Source organism: Conger conger, chromosome 11 (assembly GCF_963514075.1).
Source record: "Conger conger chromosome 11, fConCon1.1, whole genome shotgun sequence".
NCBI classification, from domain to species: domain Eukaryota; kingdom Metazoa; phylum Chordata; class Actinopteri; order Anguilliformes; family Congridae; genus Conger; species Conger conger.
The window spans coordinates 16,674,820-16,697,775 of NC_083770.1; the positions used below are offsets into that span (position 1 = coordinate 16,674,820).

At 45.2% G+C, this 22,956-nt stretch overlaps 2 protein-coding genes across 3 annotated transcripts in view; both read left to right on the top strand.

Moving 5' to 3' along the window:
* The window catches only part of msh3 (mutS homolog 3 (E. coli)), a 54,117-nt gene extending 46,404 nt beyond the window's left edge, over positions 1-7,713 (top strand). Inside the window, exons 22-24 of one of the 2 annotated variants that reach the window (XM_061261746.1) lie at positions 5,264-5,393; positions 5,710-5,878; positions 6,933-7,713. In XM_061261746.1, coding sequence (XP_061117730.1) covers positions 5,264-5,393; positions 5,710-5,878; positions 6,933-7,014 — 381 coding nt within the window. In that variant the 3' untranslated portion in view covers positions 7,015-7,713. Of the gene's footprint in view, positions 1-2,728; positions 2,811-5,263; positions 5,394-5,709; positions 5,879-6,932 lie in introns of those variants that run through there. The other variant, XM_061261747.1, reaches the window with a different exon arrangement.
* Positions 7,714-8,859: 1,146 nt separating this feature from the next.
* LOC133141144 (ras-specific guanine nucleotide-releasing factor 2-like) overlaps positions 8,860-22,956 on the top strand; it is a 66,798-nt gene continuing 52,701 nt past the window's right edge. The window contains 1 exon segment of the mRNA XM_061261562.1: positions 8,860-9,510. Within this exon segment, the coding sequence (XP_061117546.1) occupies positions 9,235-9,510 (276 nt within the window). The 5' untranslated portion in view covers positions 8,860-9,234.

The window sequence follows — 22,956 nt, forward strand, 5'->3', positions numbered from 1 at the left end:
GTGAGAGTCGTGATGCTGGAGGAGAGGGCGTCGTCTGATCGCTGCTTGATTGACGGCTCCCGTCCAGAAGGGAGGGTTGATGCGTGGCAGTTGGTGGTCGACAGTGAGTCATGGAGTATTCATAGAGACGTGACCGTGAAGCAACACACTCCCATTCAGTCTGCTGCTGTGTGTGTGTGTGTGTGTGTGTGTGTGCGTGTGTGTGTGTGCGTGTTTGTGTGTGCGTGTTTGTGTGTGCGTGTTTGTGTGTTCGCCTGTTTCTGTGTGTGTGTGTGTATGTGTGTGTGTCTGTGTGTGTGCGCGTCTGTTTCTGTGTGTGTATGTGTGTGTGTGCATGTTTGTGTGTGTGTGTGTGTGTGTGTGCGTGTTTGTGTGTGTGTGCGCGCGCCTGTTTCTGTGTGTGTTTGTGTGTGCGTGTCTTTGTACTGTATGTGATTCGGATGTGTGTTTCTTTACTATTCGCGCGTGTGTACACGGTGTAAGTTAGCGAACATGTAAGCGCATGTACAGGTGTCCATTTTGTCAAGGGCCTACAATTCCCAGGGTGTTACAGTGACTGACTCCCCCATTGAGGGCAACTCCCAGAAGCCACTGCGCTTCCATCACACGCCCTCACCCTCACATAACCTGTTATTGCTTCCAGTAAAGATGTCAGAGACGGCCCAGCGGCCGTCCCTCATGTCCACACGAGGCAAAGCCCAGAGCCTGGCTCTCCGCAGACTCCCAGCCAAACGGAGCAGTAATTGGAGAAAGGAGGGGGGGGTCTGTAGTTTAAATATGATGAACCTTCTCATTAGGCCTTGTGGTGTCTGGACCCACCGCGGTGTGAGAGATGAATGCTCTTTTGCATCGATATTTATTGACCTGGGCTGTAATCTAAACTGCTGTCATTTTAGAGATGCACCCACCTGTTGCTCACCCCCCAAAAAATTATGCATCCTTTTTCATGGTATTATTATATCAATATATTTCCCCACTTTGTAGTTGTGGAGCTTGGCATATCCTTAAGTACTGAATTTGCCGCCCTTCTCTTTCAGCTCTGAAAGGGGTGGTTTAACCAAAATCAAATTAAGGTATATTTATTACCCAGCCTACTATCTATCTGTCCAGAAAGTTTTGCTGAGGGTTTTCTAGCAATCTGCTGCGGCTCACCCTGTTACAGTGGACCACAATGCATTTCTCTGCCAAAGTGAGGAGATTGTGTATATCCGCACAGTATCAGCGCTGTTTTACGACATTGTTTCTGCGTAGTTTTAACAGGATAAGGAGATTGGAGAGCAAGCACAAAATCAGCAAACAGTAATGCCTTTCATCTTCATTTCATCTTCACAGTGGTTTAATATTTGCCTCCAGTTTTAATTGGCCAAGCCTGCGCTTTTGTAGGAAGGGGGGTTGTCCTCTCCTCAAATCCAGACCAATTACCAACACTGCAGCTCAGCGCTCCTGACCTTTGGTTTGTCCAATCAAATCAAATAGAGTCAATTTTATTTGTATTGCGTTTTTTACAGAGAAAGGATCTGGGCCTAAACTTTGAATGATTTATTATTGAATAAGTTCTCGTGATTTTGGATTTTGAGGGCTTGATTGAATAAAAGTTACTGAGCCACCACAAAGCGGTTAGATCGACAGGGGAGCGTCACTGTAAAAAATAATAAATAATAAAAAATGGGGCTGGGACATCCCTTCCTACGAGCCCCGTCGCCCCGCTGAACGCTCGCGGTCGTTCCGTAGCGAGGGGGTTAAATTCGGCTGGCTGCTGCCGCTTATCGCCCGGGGAGGGAGAGCGTACGGAGGTGGAGGGAAAGTCGCTTGAGGTTGGTTGGTGTTGACGGTGGTGAGGGGAGGGGGCGAGCCAGGGGTATTGCACATGATTGCGTGTCTCCGTGGTGACAGCGCTGCAGGGTTTCTCTGGGCATGGTGGGTCCAGGTTCTCCAGCCCTGGGGAGGGGAGGGGGGGGGGGCAGGGAGAGTGTTTTTTTTTTTGGGGTGGGGGGTACATAAGGGTTTCATTGCACAAAGCACACACTGAAATTTTGTTGTGACTCTGGGGAGAGGCCCCGGGACAGCTTGTTTTGTCTGAGAGGTGCAGGGTCCCCTGTTGCCAAGGGAGACCGTGCAGATGGGCCCCCTGGTGCAGCTCCACGCACAGGCCCTCTGTGGCAGGCCCTAATTGGCCGGTGCCTTTGGGCCGGCACGAGGCGGAGACACCTGGAAGCCCGTTTGAGGACGCGTCTGAAATCATCGCACCAAAGCCGAGCTTCAGACACCCGTTCTACAGCATACCATGTCTCAAAAGGAAAAAAACGCAAATTGCAAATGGGTTTTTGACAGTCATTCAGTGGCACCTCCTAGTGTTAAATGCAAAAACATTTTTAGTTTCCCCAATTGATCAGTCATAGTATGTGGATCCTTTAGAAAAGAGTCTTATGGCAACGGGGTGTTTCCCCGGGATCTTCTTCCTATGCGTTTACGCTAAACACCTGTGAATACCCTACTGTGGACAGCCTTGGTGTGTCAAACCAACACCAGCTGACCAGGGAGAGAGAGGCTGGTTACCATAGCAAAGCGTTTAAACTGCCTCTGTGTTAACAAGGCTTCATCCCGCTGGTTTCTGAGCCCGTTGATGTCAGCGTTTCTCCAAATTATGTCATTTCCTCTCACCTCTGGAATGATTGTATGGCATTATTCGGTCATAATTCCTAAATATCTTTTTTTTATTGTTGTGCAGAACAAAACGCAACAGATGGAAAGCAGTAAATGCAAAATGGAGGATACCTGTCGCAATACAAACAACTAACAAATAGGAGAAGGTGAATGATGAACGATAACGCCTTTGAGTATGGTTGATGTGTCTTTTTTTGGATTGTATAAAAATGTGGGGAGTACATATAAAAAGGGCATTAAGTCCTACATTATTCACCCGATATGGATGCACATACCTCCGAATTAAAGCTGACCATTTGCACTATATGTGCATATCCAACGTGCTGGAGTACAGAGCCAGAACTACAAAAATTGTGTCACTGTGCAAATATGTACCAAATACTTATAAGACTAAGTCTAATAAATATTTGTTCTGTTAAAAGCTTACATTTTAAATATTGGAGAAAATACATTCTAGGTTCATATCGAGTTATTTATTGGTTCATGTTGAGTTATTCCACCACTGTTGTATGTGTCCAGCATTAGTACAGTAAAGCCATAAAGTGGTGGGCAGCAGTGTTTAATTCAGAACCCTGCATTCATAAGGGTTATGGTGATGAATAATTATTTTGGCAGTAGAAATGTAAAGTGACAAGAAGTGCTGTGGCGGTAGACACTGCCTGGGAGGAGAGGGTCGTATCTCTCCACGTTCCATGGTGCATGAAACTCCCAGGTAACTGCTGGCTCCCTGTTCAGTCTGAATCTGTTCCACGTTAAACATTGTTAGAGCGAGGGAGGGAGACTGAGAGTGGGACAGAGAGAGAGAGAGAGAGAGAGAAGGAGAGAGTGGGAGAGGGAGGGGGAGAGAGAGAGACTTTTGGCCGTGACTCAGTCTGAAGGAAGAAGAACATGTCGATAAAAAGCAAGAGAACAGTTTCTCTCAAAGGAGCAGTTAGGTGAGATCACATAGCCAGCATCCAAACGGCTTCCCTGTGGAGATGAAGAGACTGTATCTCTGGGTATGAGCCATACACGCACCACGCAGTGCTCAACACACACACACACACACACACACACACACACATACATGCAGCACATACACAGAGGGACACACAGCACACAAACACATGAATACAACATACAGAGACGCACACAGCACACGGAGAGGCAAGCACACACACACATAAACACATTACGAACACATGCATGCATACACATTACAGACGCTCAAACTCAGTCATCCTCACTGCACACACACACACACACACACACACACACACACACACACAGCTGCAGTTACTATTATATTCTTGTTTATAGTTTTTCACAAGAGTAAACGCATCGCTGTCTCCGCGTTCCCTGCGTTGCTGTGATGCGCTCTGCCCTGTCTGTGCGAATCCACAGGTCTCTCAGACGCAGAGAGTTAATGCGCTCTCGGAGAGTGACTGTGTTTGAGACGCGCACACGCACTCACACACACAGAGTTAACGCGCTCTCAGAAAGACTATTCGAGACGTGGCACATGCTGGTTAACTAGCCCTGCTTTAAAAGCGACCGGATTACATGGCGTGCCGTTGATTCATCCCATTGATTGGCCTGAGTCAGCCCAATTAGTCATTTAATTATCTCTAATTACACGCAACCGCGCATTGATTCATGGGGCGCTGCCCGCGGATAATGATATTGACAGAAATGTATCCGTTCGGCCCGGCTGCGTTCACGGTAATGCGTCGGGAGTACACGGCTGTTTACTGGCTTGTGAGGGAGATGAGCGAGGGCTGACTGTGGTGTGATGAGCGGGATACCTCCCGGCGTAAAATGACCACGCTCTGCGTCAGGACGAATCGTTGGGACGGTTGTCTTAGCGGCGTTGGGCTGCGCTGAGCCGGGTTTGGGTTTCAGACCCAACGGTGAAAGTGAGTGGTCACTTCCTTATCCCTGTCTGAAATACTGTAACTGTCAGTCACCTGTCTCTGTCTTTGCTAAGTGTTCTCAAATCATTCTCAATGTACTATTCTCTTTGTGGTCCAGACCCCGTGTTAGTTCTCCTTGTAAATGACCATGTTTATCTCTCCCGTTGTGTCTTTCTGCCTCTCTTTCCCTCTGTTGCTTACTCTCTCTCGTTCTCACTCTCATTAATGTTGTTTGTTGCGCCATTAAAAAGGAAAAACAGCTCAGCTCAATGACTGGGCAGTGTAATCGAAGTTAACCTACAGCCGGTATAAAACGTGAACAATAAACGTTTGTAAAAATCGAAATAATCTCTCTCTCTCTCCCCTCCCTCCCTCCCATGAATTTTGTTTGTTGTGACATAAAAAGTAAAAATGGCTGAGCTGTTCTCACTAGGTGTTCGAAGCTAACCTACAGCTGGTGTAAAATGTGAACAATAAAGGTTTGTAAATATCTAAAAAGAAATTTCTCTCTCCCATGAATTTAGTTTGTTGTGACATAAAAAGGAAAAATGTTTCAGTTGTTCTGAGCTGTTATAATCGAAGTTAACGCACTGCTGGGGTAAACTTTGAACAATAAAGGTTCTCCCTCTCTCTGTCTCTCTCTCTTGTGTCTCCTCCCTCCCTCTCTCTCACCCTCAATCTCTCTCTCTCCCTCTCTCCCTCCCCAGGTGCAGGCCCTGACCCTGTTTGTCACACACTACCCTCCTCTGTGTGAGCTGGAGAGAGTCTTCCCTCGACACGTCGGCAACTACCACATGGCCTTCCTGCTGAACGACGACACGGACGCACACGCCGACGGTACGTTACCATGCCGACGCGCCCTCCTCAACCGCCTGACAGGCCACGCCCCGGCACCATGCAATTTTTAATCCTTAAGCTATTACCACACCCAGGTCTCAATCGCATCAAAGCTTGTACAGAAAATGTCTGGTTCACACCAAACTAGTAGTACTACTGTATGTTAGTGAATATGAATACATGAGTCAAAAACAAATGCAGAATCACTCCTATGCGCACTTCATCGGAAGGGGATGCTCCTTGTCCAGCTGTGGCCCTGTTCCTATGGCCGGTTCTTGGCTTTGACGTGCGTGTCTCCTACCACTCCTCGCTCCAGACGAGGAGGTCCGGCCTGAGTTCATCACCTTCCTGTACCAGCTGACGGAAGGGGCGGCGGCCCGCAGTTACGGCCTGAACGTGGCGCGGTTGGCCGACGTCCCAGAATGCATCATCAGAACCGCCGCCCTGAAGTCTAAAGAGCTGGAGGCCGCGGTCAACGCCCGCAGGTGAGGGAGCTCCGCAATCACAGCAACACTAACCGCCATCATGGCTACAAGTTACCGCTAACTACAGTCAGTGTCAGGCCTGGGTCTCATTAGTAATGGCTTTAGATTCAAATACTTTCCTGTGGTCGATTGATCGTGCCTGGTGGAACTGAGCCAATAAAGAAGACCAAAAGGTTGGGTCGCGTTAGCTGGGATTGGTTAACTAGTTAGTGATGAATGAATAGCGATGAACACTTTGTCATCTGTACCAGACCTGGGTCAAGTATGTAACTGTTTTGGGTTCAAATACTTTGATGTGCTCGATTGAAGGCGGGGTTTGCGCTTAGAGTATTTCACAGGTTCCGATACCCTGGACAAGCTTAGTAAAGCGTAGAAAAGTTCAAAACAGTTACATATTTTACCCACGTCTGGTCAATGTGGCACAGCATGGTTGCCGTGAGACTAATTATCTAGTTAGTGATGAATTTCACCTCGTTGTAAACTACACAGTAAAACATCCAGTGTTAAAATCAGATTATTCTAATAGAGTACATTCCCAGCTGGGGTTATACTGACTCGGAAACAGCATTATTCTTTATGCCCATTACACCGTGTCCGAGGCAGTAATTGCGCTCCTGCCTGTGTTCTGGCGGTGTTGTCCGCGTTCCCCTGAGGAAGAGGAGTAATCAGCGTGTATGAAAGGGGCCCCGCGTGGGAACGAGAGGAGCCCGGGAACCGCCCACGCCCTAAATCTCCTCCTTATTAAATGTTTGTCTGGTCCAGCCGGCCAACTCCCTGGTGCTGGCTGTCTTATTGACGTGGCTTAGCGGAGCGAGGTAACCCCCCGCCCTCCTCACTGCCCCACACAGCACTGTTGTTGGGAGGTGGGGAAGAGTGCTGTGAATTTGTTTAGCTAAGGGCCTCGATTCTCTCCGCAATTTTCAGTTCCTGCAAAGGATGACATCGCCGAGGAATCACTCTCCCTTCTCACCCCTACTCTTTTTAATACCGAGTCGTTTTGCCTAATGTTCTGTTGATAACCGATGACGTTTACGGTACTTCTTTTTGTTTCTAGGAAAAGGAAGAAGAGTTTTTTGGGGGCCTGGAATATTGAAGACCAAGAGGCTTTGCTGACCTGGATGCAGTCAAATTCCTGAAAAAGGGGTTAAGCATCATGGATGGAGTTGTTACATGCATACATCTCTGGTTGTGTGTGTGTGTGTGTGTGTATGTAAATGCATGTGCGTTGGCGTGTGTGAACACGCAGGACAAAAGCATGTATGATTCGTATTTTCGAGTGAAGTTCATGTTCAGATGAAATCAAAACACCGTGACTGTGAAAAGTGAGCTTAATCACGTCTTCATTAAATACTGTTTGCATTTTTGATGGATTAAACCATTCGGACTGTATCCAATATCCCCAAACTGGCTCTCAACCTACATGCACTTTGGAGCGTGGATGGTAAACACAGCTGCTTTTATACATTTCTATAAACAGGACAGGGGAAACCCCCTTGATTAAAATGGAGGCGTTAGCACTTGGCTCTGAGTTTGAGTTCTTTTTCCTCAGTTAATGACCTCACTCACACAATCAATTACCTGGGTCAGCAGTTTGAACAACCCGCAGTGTTCAGTCTTTTGGTGTGTCCTTTCAAGAGTACACTGGCAGGAAGTTCAAAATGTTGTCTTCTACACTCAGTGTGTTGACAGAATGGTTGTAGGCCTATAGATATTGACACTTGTGTCATTGTATACTTCAGCGCATTATTAATGAATGCCATCGACAGTGTGCTTGTTGTGCCATTTGGGTATTTGGTTGTTCAATACACAATAAAAATGTCCTATGGCTTTTCAAATTCTTCTTTTTCTTGTAAGATCCTGATACTGTGCATATGTCAAAGCCACATATGAAAGGTCCTCCTCTGACTCCACTCTGGAAGGCTTGGCTGTAGTCTGGCAACACTTGTTTCAGAGGAGAACCGCTGCCATCTGCACTCCCGAATTGGAAGTGGGGTTTGCGCATGAAAACAGCTGTGGTTGCAGATTGAGCAGTCCCAATTTGGGTGGCAAATACATTTAAACTCACGTTGGGAGCCAAATTTATTTTAAAAATAAATTAATAAAATATTCATTAGTTGCTGATTTTAAATTAATCTGAGTATCTGAGTTCCTGTAATGCACGTCTGGTCAATGTGGCACAGTGTGGTTGCCGTGAGACTAATTATCTAGTTAGTGTTGAATTTCACCTCGTTGTAAACTACACAGTAAAACCTCCAGTGTTAAAATCAGATTATTCTGATAGAGTACATTCCCAGCTGGGTTTATACTGACTCAGAAACAGCATTATTCTTTATGCCCATTACACCGTGTCCGAGGCAGTAATTGCGCTCCTGCCTCTGTTCTGGCGGTGTTGTCCGCGTTCCCCTGAGGAAGAGTAATCTGCGCGTATGAAGGGGTCCCCGTGTGGGAACGAGAGGAGCCCATTTCAGATTTGCAAATTTAATTAAATTTAATTAATTATATTATATTCTGTTAATTTGACTTTAATTCTATTGGATTAAGGCACGATGACTGTATTTTCTATTTGCACACTCATAGATTTATTCTCTACCTTGTCATTACAAACTACATTGCTTCAGTTTCCAAGGTGAACTAATACTTCTGCGGGCAGTTGCTTACTATGGGCGATGACAAGCTTCATAGCCGTGTAGTATCAAGTTCAAAACGAAAGTATCAAAAAGCGAAAGCAGCTAATTACAAATGCTAATGGATTGCTCTGGTTGCGTAGGCACAGGCTGAAATGCGTCGACTCCGGGGTACCAACCAGATTATTCATAGGCAGTCTCCCTAATGAAAACCTCGCACATTCAAATTGACCAAGCGTGTGGCTACGCTCCGCCTTTATTTCTAGCAATGCAAATCTGTTCTCGTGAACTGCACTGTCCGCCCCTTAAAACCGAGATCCACGCAAGATAACCCACCAAGTAGACTGGAGAGACCTGTCTCTTTAAATTGGTGTCAAAGCCGATTAGAGCTGATCTCAGTCGTGATTCTGTTTTACCGTCTATTCCCTGGATCTCGTATACGTGCACGAAGTGATTCCTGTTTCGATATTTGTTTTCTGTGCAAAAGTTAAGTTTTTGCTACCATGGATTGGTTCTTTTACTCATTTGGATAAGTCGCTTCTGGGGTTCCGTTGGAGATGGGTTGCGCCGCACAACACGTTTGAACAGCTAACCCAACTTTTCCACACGCGGCAGAAGGAAAAAACGCTTTCTCTTTTTACCCGCAAAGTCTTTTTCAACATAATCCGCAAAGGGAGAGGACTTCTCTGACATGTTGTCGAGTAAATAGATCCTGTTGAAAACAGACTGAAAATGCAGAAGAGTGTACGATACAATGAGGGGCATGCACTGTATCTCTCGGTGGTTGCGCGCAAAGAAGGCACTAAGCGCGGCTATCTGAGCAAAAAGACCACAGAAAACAGCCGATGGCACGACAAATATTTCGCACTGTATCAAAATGTCCTGTTTTATTTCGAAAACGACCAGAGCTCTCGGCCGTCGGGGATTTATTTGTTGGAGGGATGCACTTGCGAAAGGGTCCCCGCGCCGAAAGTGTCCGTGGTGGGCAAAGAAACTCTGGACAAGCAGGTGAGCAGTGTTATAACATCAGTAAAAGTATGGAATGACATTTTGACATGGGCTAACATTAACATTAGCAACTATGCAAGTAAAATTATACTATCTAAAATAGGATGAAAGTGACTTCTATACACATGTATGATTTATCTCCACACACCAACGTCAGTTCACGTTCTCAATTTCCGTATCGGGAATGAAAGTTGGTTTAGAGTATTCAAAGCTTTTGCTGTTACGTTAAAATTATTTATATGAAAACGTTCCGTTTTCCAACGTATGCTTATCTTGTCTGTTGTGAAGCACTTTGGGCTGCTGTCTGTATAAAAGGTGTAGTTATAAATAAAGTGTATTTATATTTAGAACGGCACAACTCTTTGATTCCAGGTTGTCAACGTGCCTAATGTGTCTTAAAAGATAATGCTAACCGTTTCTCTGCGTTGAAAAAGAGCAGGTATCTCAGAGAATATCAGCGATGTCTCATTGCATTGGCAGCGCTCCGTCGGTTAAGTGCTCCGCCAAGCTGTGCATTATATATTTTCTTCTCGCCGTTTCGGTAGTTTCCTGAGCTGCACATCTGGGACTCACTTTCTGTGCGCGTGGACCACACAAGAAGTTGGTCCTTTCTGTAAGAGTTGCACATTTGTAAATTAGCCTAACTTGTTCACACGCAGTTTCAAGCAGATGTTCTGGTTTTGGGGGCAGCAGCATTCATTTTAAACGGCGTAGACATTTTATTCTGACTGAAACGTGTTTCACGTAGATGCTGTAATAATAAGTAATAATTAATGTTCGCAGTAATCTGCTATTAGTCTTATAAATCATATAGGTTTTTCGGAGCTGAGAATTCGTATCCCTCTCTTTAAACTGACCGGGCGTTTTCCCTCCGTTTCCGCGATGGCATCGGTCCCATCCTACGAAGCAAACGCACAAACCTGTTGTGCTTCTCTGCGCATCTCTGGAGCAATGGAGATTTTCCGCTTCGGGGCAGAGCGCGTGCGAGTCGAACGATGGCCTAAATATACCGAATAGTAGGCCTGACCAACGTTTAATATTTAATGCAGCTTAAACCCCTCTGTGAAAATGTGCTCCTTATATGGATTATCTATGCGCCAGAAAAAACATTCATACATATATCACCAAGGTTTTCCCCAGAATAGAGCTTATGTAGATAGATTCTGTACTCTTCATATTTCTACACCCACAACGCAAGGTATGTATGTATGTATATTGTATGTATGTATGTATGTATGTATGTGCGTGCGTGCGTGCGTGCGTGCGTGCGTGCATGTGTGAAATATCGCAATAGGAACCAGTGATGTCATCTCTCATCAGAAATAGCAATGCTGGGATGTATGCTTTTCCAATGTAGCACTCCGCTTGCGTGCGGTCTATCTGCACCTTCCATTTCTTTCCCTAATTAGACCTTTCATCCTGTAACTGTGGGGATGAGAATTAATTATTCATTCATCCCTGTTCATTTGTGGCCAAAACCTTTCAATTTTTGACATGTTCCCTCCCTCTCCTGCACACTCAATCTGAATGAACAGAATATCCATTAAAAGAAAATATAATTGTATATGCCACCACTGAAAAATGAATGAACTCAATAAATAACACACAATTTAGAGGCATTTCATATATTTCTGAAAGCGTACCTACATTATATTGTCTAGCTTGAAGACTGACATGCATGGGATGTCTGAAAACCAGATTTCACTATCAGGACAGGGTCTAACACTTTCAAATACTTTAATTGTTTAGTCAGTCATGTAATTCCTACAGATTGCGGATGATTTGAAAGGAACCATCTATTTTTTCATTATTCGGGACAGAATTATTAAACAATGTGATGTATTGTTTTGGCACGGAATAGATTTTACTGAAAAAGTTCAGGCGACTGTATCATTTGAAAGAAGTAAAGTATTTCATACTGTATATGGTTGCAGTTTGTGTAAAACCTGTTGGTCCACAGCATCCCCTCTGTAATGTGATGTGACCCCTTAAGTTTCAGTTTCAGTGATGTTGGTGACAAGGAGGAGCCTCTGCTTGCTGAGTGACATTGGCCTGATAGTGGTGCCGATGATGTCGGCTGATTAGCCTCTGAAGCTTTGTTAACAAGCAGTGCCCTTTACACCGTGGTAAAGGGGAATTGTTCGGATGTGAAATGGCAGGAGGACACACACCCCTGCTCTGTAGATCAAAGAGATTGGGTCTTTCGTGCCAGCCTCCACTTCTTCCCACCAGCCGAGCTGTCTTTGTGTCCAAGGGGTACCCTGGTGTAAGATCCAGCGATGACCTGCTTGAAATGACCATTCAAGCCGGTAAAACCATGTTGAGTATGGAGCTGATGGTCTGAACTGGTCAAGCAGCTTCCAGGTGTTTCAAAACATAGCTTGAGCTGTTTTTTTCAGCAGCGTACACTTCAGACGCAGTGGCTGCAGGCGGGTCAGAGACCAGAGATCTGATTGGCCAGTGCTGGCTGACCTAAAGCCGACTGGCCTGTCATGAGATGAAGCGTTTGTGCCGACCGCCTGCTCTGGCAGCACCCTCCCCTCAGGTCCTCACTGATATTTTCTCTTCACACCCACTTGGGTGTTGGGGAAAAAAAACCAACAAAAGAAGGAATCAATAAATCCTGCCAAGGGCTGGTCTTCCTTCTCTTGCGTGCTTGTGTTTAAGCCATGTGAATTAACAGGAAGAAAACTGTACTGTTAGGCACGGCAACAATGTAAACACACACACAATTACACATGCACACACACGCACACACACACACTCATGCCCTCACACATGCAAGCGCACACACACACACACACATGCACAGACACACACACACATGCCCTCGCACATGCAGACACACACACACACACACACATACACATGCACAGACACACACACACACATGCCCTCGCACATGCAGACACACACACACACACACACATACACATGCACAGACACACACACACACATGCCCTCGCACATGCAGGCACACACATACACACACACACACACACACACACACACATGCCCTTGCACGTGTAGACACACACACACACACACTCTGGCCACTTTATTAGGATCATTTTCTGGCTAGGACTCGGACCCCCGTTTGCCAGCGGAACTTACTGAATTATTCATGGTATGGATCCAGCAAGGTGCTGGAAGCATTCCTTAGGGATTTTGGTCCGTGCTGACTTGGCAGCTTCACGCAGTTCATGCAGATTTTTCAGCCACACATTCATGCTGTAAACCTCCCTTTTCACCTCATTGTAAAGGTGTTTATTGGACTGAGATCTGGGGACTGTGCAGGCCATTGGAGTGTACTGAAGTCGCTGTCATGTTCCTGGAATCAGCTTGAGAAGATACATTCTTTGTGATGTGGCGCGTTATCCTGCTGGAAGTATTTGAAAAAGAATTTTAAAAAGTAAAGAATAAAGAATCACGATTTCGGATCTAATTAACAGTGTGTGGGCATTCTTTGTGTTTTTGATTGTACTTTTTATTACCTGGCCCCTGAGATAACTTTTTGGATGTGCACTTTCTGGAATCTTCAACTGCTGTAGCCGATCCGCTTCAAGGATTGACATGTTCCCTGGTGTAAAATTCAGCTTGAAATGACCTGCTACCAGCTGTTAAAACAGAGCATTCAGCATGGTTGTTCATTCAGTGATGCCCTTCTGCACACCACTGTTGTAAAGAACTGTTATTTGAGCCTTTTGGGCTCTTTCTGTTAGCTTGAACAGGTCTGCCCATTCTCTTCTGACCTTTCTCATTCGCAAGGTGTATTTGTACCCAGAACTGCTGCTCTCTGGATGTATATATTTTTTGCGCCGTTCTCTGAAAACTCAAGACTATGCTGCGTGAAAATCCCAGGAGGGCAGCTGTTTCTGTGGCGCGGCCACATGATTATATATTTATATATTTGTTGTGATTGGTTGGTGTACGTGCCTTAGCTGTCATTGGCAGCCTGTAGCCTATTGGCTGAGGTACATGGCTCTGAAGGTTGGTGGTTCAAGCCGCGGCGTAGCCACGATAAGATCTGCACAGCAGCCAGCTCTCGAGGCTTTTAACCCCGCATTGCTCCAGGGCATTTTCTCCTGCTGATCAACTGTAAGTCACTTTGGATAAAAGCACCAGACTCATTATTATTAGAATTTATCGCGTGTTGTACGACGCGTGAAAGCGGGGCGACCCTGGGGTATCTGCGTCGGACGCGTGGCGGTACGGCGGTACGGCGGTGGAGCAGATCTGTCCTCTGCTGGGCCTCACCGTAACCCTCCCTCCTGCGCTGCTGAGATCACCCTGCTAGCTGCCTGTTCTCCATCTCACGCCCACGGACGCCCACGCCGGCGATGCACCAGCGCTGCACGGCTCAGGTTCAGCGCGGGGAGAGGGAGGGAAGCACAGCGCTCTTTCACGCGTCGCTGTGTTCCGCAGCGCGACTGCGCTCGCTTTTCACGGTTGCCACAGTGACCGGCGGACTCGCCGGGACCGGATCTCAGTTCGGCACCGGGGTGGGTTTGGGCCACGAGCGCGGATCTGCACACAGCCGCCCACTGGTCTCCCACGTCAGTCTCACTCAGAGAATGTGCAAATGTATACACTCAGTGATCACTGTATTTGGTAGACCTGTACACCAGCTTGTTAATGCTATTATGTATGTGGCAGCAACTAAATGCATGAAAGCATGCAGACGTGATCAAGAGGTTCAACTGATTTTCAGACCAAATGTCAGAATGGGGAAGAAATGTGATTTTGACCGTGGAATGATTGTTGGTGCCGGACTTCTGAGTATCTAAAAAACTGCTGATCTCCTGGAATTCTTTTGGCACAACAGTCTTGCAGAGAATGGTGTGAAAAACAAAAAACATCCACTGAGCAGCAGATCTGCAGGCAGAAACACCTTGCTAATGAGAGAGGTCAGAGGAGAAGGGCCAGACTGGTCAAAGCTGACAGGAAGGTGACAGTAATGCAAGTAACCACACATTACAACAGTGGTATGCAGAAGAGCATCTCTGAACACACAATGCCTGAAACCTGTAAGTGGATAGGCTACAGCAGCAGAAGACTTGATAAGTACCTAATACCTAATAAAGTGCTCACTGAGTGTATATCAGCAATGGGAATTTCTTCAGTGGCCCTGTCACTGGGCAGACATTCTAACATGCCGTTCTTTGCCCACAGTGCATTTTCTGATTGGACGGGAGAGTTTCTGCTAGAAACAGATATTTATATTTAGTTATGTATTATTTTCTGTGCTTATTTCTCTTGACCTCACATTCCCATATAGCCTGTTGAAGCATCCTAATATGAAAACCTCACACAGTGTGCTATGTCCATAACCATGGGTGACAGGCATAGACCTCTTATTATCTGTTCACCAAATGAGTGGAAAGGTGCTGGTAAAGATTTCATTCCTGGCACAAGAGTCACACAGTGAATAACCGTGTAATTAAATCAGGGATGGCAAACTGGAGAGCCTCAGCATTTGCGCACATGTTTGGTTTCCTTTCAATAAGCAGCTAATAAAGGCTTTGGGAAGAAGGTGTGTGGATGCTTTAATCAAGCAGTGACTTGAATGAATCATCGGTGCAGCAGCACACAAAAGACCAGCAGACATGTAAGTCTGTATATGATTGGGATAATTAAAGAGCAGAAGTTGGTCTGAAATCCAGAAACAGATACGGCCCTCCTTGCTTATCCTTGCTCTAGCATGACACCACTGCTTTAAGTGGTGTCCGTTGTCAAGATGGCATGATTAGGCCTTGCATTAAAATGGGGATGTCCCAATCCTGGTACCCCCCTACAGTGCAAGAAACCAACGTGCTAATTTGTCTTGTGTAGCTGAATCACAGTGGGTTAGCATGTCAGCGTCTGCTGCAGGAAATGAGGTCAGCTCTGTAGAAGCATTAAGACTGTGATTAGTTCCCCTAGTTGGGGTCCTTGGTCTTAAATTGAGCTAATTGCGTGGCACGGTTGTGGTTTGTAATTCATTTTTAAATGCTCCCCATCTCTCTGTGCTGGCCTGACATTGTGTGGTAATGAGATCTTTGGCAAATTACGGTTTCTGGACGGGGGAACTGACAGCCCTGTGAGAAACCTGCCGGATGGTGTTGATCCGATCATTGAGTAGCGTTTAGCGTGCAATCTGAAGCTGCTGGAGGCTGCTGCAGCACCCATGGGCTCCAATATCGGCCTCCGTTTTAGGAGTTCAGGGTCGTTATGTTTGAGCTGTGACCAGAGAAGCAGAGGTAGGGTAAAACCTGTCAGAGTCTACAGGCCACACTGGCTGAATTCACACGGCTGGGGTTGGGTAATGAACAGTGGACCGGAGCAATTCCGCCAACAGCACTACACTGCGTCTTAACAAGCATTATAGTCTTCCCTTAAAATGTATTCTTTCTATTACCTTTATGCTAAATAAGACCAAAAAATTGAGGCGCCATTGAGGTGAGACAGTTTTAATCATTTCAAGATTTTTTCAATGCTAATCCCACGTGTCAAAGTAATTTAAAAGAAGCTAATTTTCTTCCTCAAAAGTCCAGTTTGCCTGCAGCAGAAGGAGTGAGAGTGATGTAGGAATATATCAGAGTGTAAATCTCAGCCTCAGGATATCTGTGGTGTTTGTCCCTGAACTGTTCATCACCCTGATGAAAAACACATCTTCAGCCGGGTTTTGATACAGCTGGTAGCTGGTTGACCAGTTCAGACCAGTTCGGACCAGCTCAATACTTAACAGGGTTTGACCAGCTCCAGCTATGTTCTGAAACAGCTGGTAGCTGCTCATTTCAAGCTGGCCATAGCTGTATTTCACAACAGGGAAACCTTCTCCTGTTTGGCATGTGCCTCACTGTGTTAACTGTGGGTAGTGGGTACCGGAGAAAAGGCCACACAGACAAAATGCTGATTAATTGAGCACAGATCTTCTGCTGTCACTGTTCTCATTAGGGAAACTTTAAGGCGGTGGAATATTGCAAGTGGCTTACCACAAAATCCAGGCCACTTAAGTGTTCAAGTTTATCTAATTACATGCTGGATGTCCTTCCTGGCAGCTAAAGCTAAGTGTGTAGACCTAAATACATTGCAGCCGCTTAAATTCCCTTCAGGACTATTAATGCTGCTGTTGCTATAACTATGTACTACTAAATAATAATAATAATAAATAGTGCTGGTAGCATTCCTCAATGTTAGAAAGATAATTCTAGAAAGATAATTCTTCCCACTTCTTGGGGAAGCAGACTTTAAAGATCCAGCCGGAGTGATTTCACGCTTTCACTTCATGCCTTGTGTCCTGTCCGCTCTCTCTGCAGTCCTGTGGGTGTTCAGTTCAGATTACAGGAGCCTATTACAGGTTTCAGAAGTGCAATACCTGTGATGCAGGGCAGCTTTCTGGATGAGCTGACTCCTCACCCCCCCCCCCCCCCCCCTCTACTGGCTGAGAAATACAGGGTTCCATCTGATTTATTATTTGCTGATGCACCATTGTTCTTTGTACTGCCCTGTTGGTATATAATTGGTCCAGCTGACCCTAGCTGCAAACGTCCTTTTACAACCAAGCTTACATTAGTATGTGATTATGCTGTGCGACTCAAACTTCTAATATCAAAACTGATATTTGTGTATAACTGTTTGTGGATAGAACTTTGCGTGACCTTGAGATCACTCTCCACACTAACAATGTCAGCTCATTAAAGTGTTTTTCCTCTTTTCGTTTGGAAATGGTGTTAGTCCTGTACCTATGGAAATGGACTGAGTGGGCAGACATTGTGTACAGACATTCTGCTGTGGCCAGTTGCCTAGTTTTTAAAGTACTAAAATCAGCAAAAGGTTCTGCCATTTTGAGTAAGAACTGCACACCACACTTAGTGAAAATAGGATGGAACTATCAATATGGCATTGCATGCTTTGTGTGCCTTATAATTAAATTAAATTAGCATATAATTAAATTAATTTCCAGTGGTTGCTATAGGAACAATCAGTAGTTGTCACAATTTTCAATGAATAATTTTTTTACTACTGTTTCATTCATTGTGCACTTCCAGGTTCCAGTTTTTTTTTGTAATATGTATGCCTCAAGTTTCACTTCAGTTCACTGCTACAAAGAGATGTCATTTGTGCCAAATGTGCCTGTAACCTTGTTCTCCTGGGCTGGCTTAGACTGAAGTTTGTTTGTGTAATTATCCTGTTTGAGTCATCACACGGCTTTGCATTTTTGATTGATGGGATTAGTTCTGACTAATTTTTTGTGTTTAATGAGGCTGAAGATTAGCTCATTTTTTCAGGACCATCAACAGAACAAACCAGAAAAAGTGACTATAGTTTATTCACTGTCATTACTGTGTTGTAATGATGGTGGAGGACAGAGCAGGCTATAGGGCAATTTGGGTGGACATTCCCTAACTATGTGAGGTACTGAACCCAGGATTAATGTAACCTTCCTGTCAGCTTTGATCAGTCTCTCATTAACAAGGCATTTCTGCCCACAGAACTGCTGCTCACTGGATGTTTTTTGTTTTGACACTGTTGTGCATGAAAATCCGAAGTGATCAGCAGTTTCTGAGATACTGAAACCACCGTGTCTGGCACCACATTTGGCCTAAAAAGCAGCTGAACCTCTTGACCACGTCTGCATGCTTTTATGCATTAGTTGCTGCCATATGATTGGTTGATTAAGTATTTGCATTAACAAGCTGGTGTACAGATCTAATAGAGTCCTCACTGAGTGTATATTGTCACTAGTGCAGTTTGTAAATTGCTAAAAGGAAAGAATGTGATTTATAGTTCCTTTTACCACTTTTTTCTGACAACTTCCTGCTGTCTCAAATACTTTCATGACACCATTTTTCCACCCCGGACATGGAAAAACTGGTTTTAGGGCAGTGTCCTCTGATGCAGGTGATGCAGGTGGTCTGTTGGAGGACCACTCTGATTTTAGCTATGGTCTCTTATCTCAGAGGTGATCCTCCGTGGTCAGTGCTGTCTGTTTTGTGTTTTTATTATGTTCTCTGTTTTTGGTTTCTTTTTAGTTGCTGTTTTTGGAGCGCTTTTGTTAGTCGTTTATTCACCGCACCTGTTGTAGGCCTACAGTAGTTATTGCAGCCTCTTGTTTTATTTTCTCTTATGTCTTTTGAAGCTTTTTGATGCTATCCCAAATCAGTGTGGACTACACATTTCTTCAGGCACCAGGGCCCAGAAACCAAGGATCATAGGATCCCTCAATGGAACAGAATAACCTGGCGAAAGTGCATCAGAAATGATGTGCGATCCGTTAACGTACCCCCAGATCCACCAATGCTCTGGACTGTGAGGGGGCGGTGCACTAAAGATCCAATGATCCTCTGCAGTGGATCAGCAGAGAGAGAGCCACCGAGAGACATAAGAGTAAGAGAAAACGAGAGCTAGCGAGAGAGAGAGTGAGTGGGAGTGAGTGAGAAAGAGAGAGATAGAAAAAAGAGGGAAAAAGTGATGGAGAGCAAGCGAGTGGGAGTGAGTCTGAGCGTGTGTGTGTGTGAGAGAAAGGAGATAATCCAGCCAGTAGCTTCAGACGCTGAGACCGGGCTCTTTGGGGCAGACATGGGCTCAGCTAAACGGCGATGGCGAGCTTTGGCTCTCCGGCTCGTTGAGGCGACAGAGCGAGGCACCCTCCTGAGTGTCTGTGAGAGGGCAGATAGATTTCCTCGCTCTCCGGGCGTGTAAACGGCAGTTGGGCAGCGGGCGGTGATGCAAAACCAGCAGCGCGTGCATTCTGATAGCCCGCTCGCCGACCCCCTTCAGGAAATAAGGAATGACACGCTCGGATTGAAGATGTGCTCAAATTGTTGCCGAGGGTCGTCCATTTTGTCCCTCGGTTTTCGCCAAGGATGTGTTCGGAAAGTGAAAAATACGTTTTCTGACCTTCTCACCCGAATCCACTTAAGCTTAACTGTTTTCTGAGTTCACCTCGGTCCTCCAAGTTTCCTTAGCTCCCCTAAAAAATATAGCGATTGTTATTTAGTGATATGTTGGCTAGTAGCGGGACGTCAGGGAGGAGCCAGGTCGCTGGGGCCCAGGTTTGGGTCTCGGTGAGGGGGTAATGAGACCCGGCTGCCTGCCTGTAGCTCTGGTCCTCTGTGGAGGCAGAGAGACCTAAAGCAACCCAGTGAGCTCCTGTATGCAAACACTGCCGACCAGACACTGCATGCCTGCTTTGTATACTGTATGTGTGTACTTACATGGGTGTGCATTCGTATATGTAAACATATTCTTCAGTGTCTGTGTGTGTGTGTATTTGTGCAAGAGTGTGTGTGTGTGTGTGTATGTGGCCTCCTGGTTTGGCAGTTCATGTTCAGCTGTTTTTGCTTTGCTTTCTTTGTAAAACAATAGGCTCCTTTCTTTAAAATATGCTCGGCATGAATCTCTTATAATCCGCACAGCAGAAAAAGAAGGGGAAGATGTAAATACCCCCTGCTTTCAGCTGCACGGGAAATTAAGAGCAGACTTTATATGGAATTTTTATAGTTTGTGTGCTAATCTCAGTATCAGTGTGAACAGCATGCACCAATAATTCACTTAAAAAGCTCTGTAGCTTGCAATGTAATTTGAGTTAATGTAGAAGGGGTTCCAGATTACCTAGTAAACACACATTTGCGGAAAGGATTACGTATTATTTTGCATTTGTGCTCTTGCTGACATAACCAAAACAAACAAACACGCAAACAAACAAACAAATGAAAATGAAAAACAGAAACAAAGACTACTCTTGCTGGTACTCTCCCTATACTTTTTTCGGCAAACTACAGACTACATTGCAGGATGCTGGAGAGCCACCAGCTTAGCCCCCATAAAGATTGAGTTATACTTTCGTCAGAGAGCTGGTTTTATAATACCACACTGGCTCGTAGGAGAGGGGAGCAAATGAGCCAGCTCTTTTAAAAACAGATTGGAAATCGACATTCATCTTGGATAAAGAGAAAGCGCACCCCCCCCCCCCCCTTCCTTCCTCTCTTTCTAAAACAAAGGCTGTTTTTTATCCTGGAGCAACAAAGAAAAAACAAGATCGTTGCCCTGATCTTTTATTCTCTTTAAAAGTTGTAGCCACAAAGCGTATTTTCTTTCTGTGTGTTGGCTTGGCAGCAGCCTTACTTTTGGGTTGATACCAGGCAGTCATATTTATTTTATGGCACAAGCAGATACCATAATACAGGATATGATCAAGGCAACAGGGCACTTGCCATATTTCTGTTATGTAACCTTATGGGCTGTACCAGTAGGCTGTTTCTAAAATGAAACCCAAACAGCTCCATTCACCCATGTATACCACGGTATGTGATTGATTTGCCAGCTGGGGTGGAGCTAGTCATACATATGGGTGGAGGGCATGATGGGAGTCAAGCTTAGAACAATGCAAAGGAAGAGTGAATGTTTTCTAGCCGACTACAATGTAGTCAGGCTTTATTCAGGTAGAACCTGAGCTATATTGGGCTTAACCTAGTCTGTTTGTCAAAATGTCTCTCAGCCTACATGTCCACCCTTACAAATGCAGTGTAACATTGTTTATATACTTTTTAAATATTAATAAAATAAGGATGTCAGCCGGCAACCTTTCATAAATGATTCAGTAGTACCACACTGTTGTGACAGTTTGTTACTCGATTGCACTGCATTGCTCTTACCTGGCGCCTTTCTCTGTCTCTGTCAGGGTTTTATTGGCTTGACAACAAACAGGATTAGTTGCCAAAGCATCTGGGAAAACAAAATGACAGGGCACACATTGCTTGTAGGAAAATATTACAGACCCTTATTTGCACATCTCCTCCTCTGTAACTGAGAGCAGTCACACTCTAAAATATGATGGGGTCAATATGTTGGAAAGATACAGCAGAAAACAACACTTACAATGTTAAGTTTCTCTGATATGCTAATGGTCGGTATCGCTTCTATGCATTTACATTTTGCTACTTTACCCCTCTATGCAGTACACAGATATAACCTGACATGATATAACACTGAACATTTTACTGTGTGCATAACAAAAATTCTCCTGGCTTTATTTGGTACTGTATCCCTTTGCAGAAATGAGGCCGAATACTGTTTTGGGGTATAGGTGGTCCAGGAGAGGTTGGGGCAGGGTTCACCAAGCCCTCGAATCCACACCCAGCCCTGGTTTTCTTCTCTCTTGGTTAATTAGTTCTACTGATTGGCCTTCACACCTGATTTGTCAGTGAAGGGAGGGTGCAAAAGCAATGTTTGGCCCTTAAGGAGCGTGGGTTTCTGATCCCTGCTCTGGGGATTGTCTTGTGAGTTGTGAACATCAGAGCGGAGGGTTTGATTGGGATTTGCCTCGTCTGCCAAGACTGCGAAGTGCTCGCTCTACACAGGGTGACTGAGAAGCTGTGTAACCGTGTGTAACGTTACCCGCTACCTCCCCTACAGTTCTGAGGAGGGATATCATTCCAAATTCCGTCCGTACGTGTGAAAACGTGTCAGGTTCCCGTGGTTGTTTTTGATATTTTCTGGGGCTAATGCCGTAGATTTAGCAGAGATTAGTGTGAAAATGTCAGTGTTTTTCCTTTTTGCACCTCTTGGAAAGCAGTTTGTGGTGCCGTCTGGTTGGGCTTTAGTTATTTCACACTACTTTGAGACAGTCCATGCGTTTGAATTGTTGTTTATGTTACCAGATAATCCAATTTAATAACTGATGTGTTTTAATGAATTCCTTGCTCACATTTTCCCACACCCCACTGGGTAAATTAAAGAATATTTTTTGAGACTTTCAGAACACCATGTTCAATTTTTTAATGATTGATAGAATTATTAATAGACGCTTGTAGTAATTATTAATTCATTCATTCATTAATTATCCTATCCTGCTTATCCTGAACAGGGTCACAGGGGAGCTGGAGCCTATCCCAGCATACATTGGGCGAAAGCCAGGAATACACCCTGGACAGGTCGCCAGTCCATCGCAGGGCACACATACCATTCACTCACACACTCATACCCACGGACAATTTAGACTCTCCAATCAGCCTAACCCGCATGTGTTTGGACTGTGGGAGGAAACCGGAGTACCCGGAGGAAACCCACGCAACACGGGGAGAACATGCAAACTCCACACAGAGAGGCCCCGGCCAACCGGGATTCGAACCCAGGACCTCCTTGCTGTGAGGCGGCTGTGCTACCCACTGCACCATCCGTGCAGCCTTGTAGTAATTATGAAAATATTCATTTCCAATGAGGGTTTCTCTTGCATTTGGTCCTCACTTGCCTTGAGGTTGACTGAACACTGAACACTGCACCAGACATAAAGGGATGAAAAGTGCCTAAAAAGGTCCAAACGCTTATCATTGGGGTGGTAGCCCTAGCCAGTAATATCTTATTAATTTGTACCTTTTTTGCTTGGAAGATGTACTCATTTCTACCCAAAGAGAAAATGACTGTGTACATTTGGGAAATTTGATCCTCGAAGAAGAAAAGTGT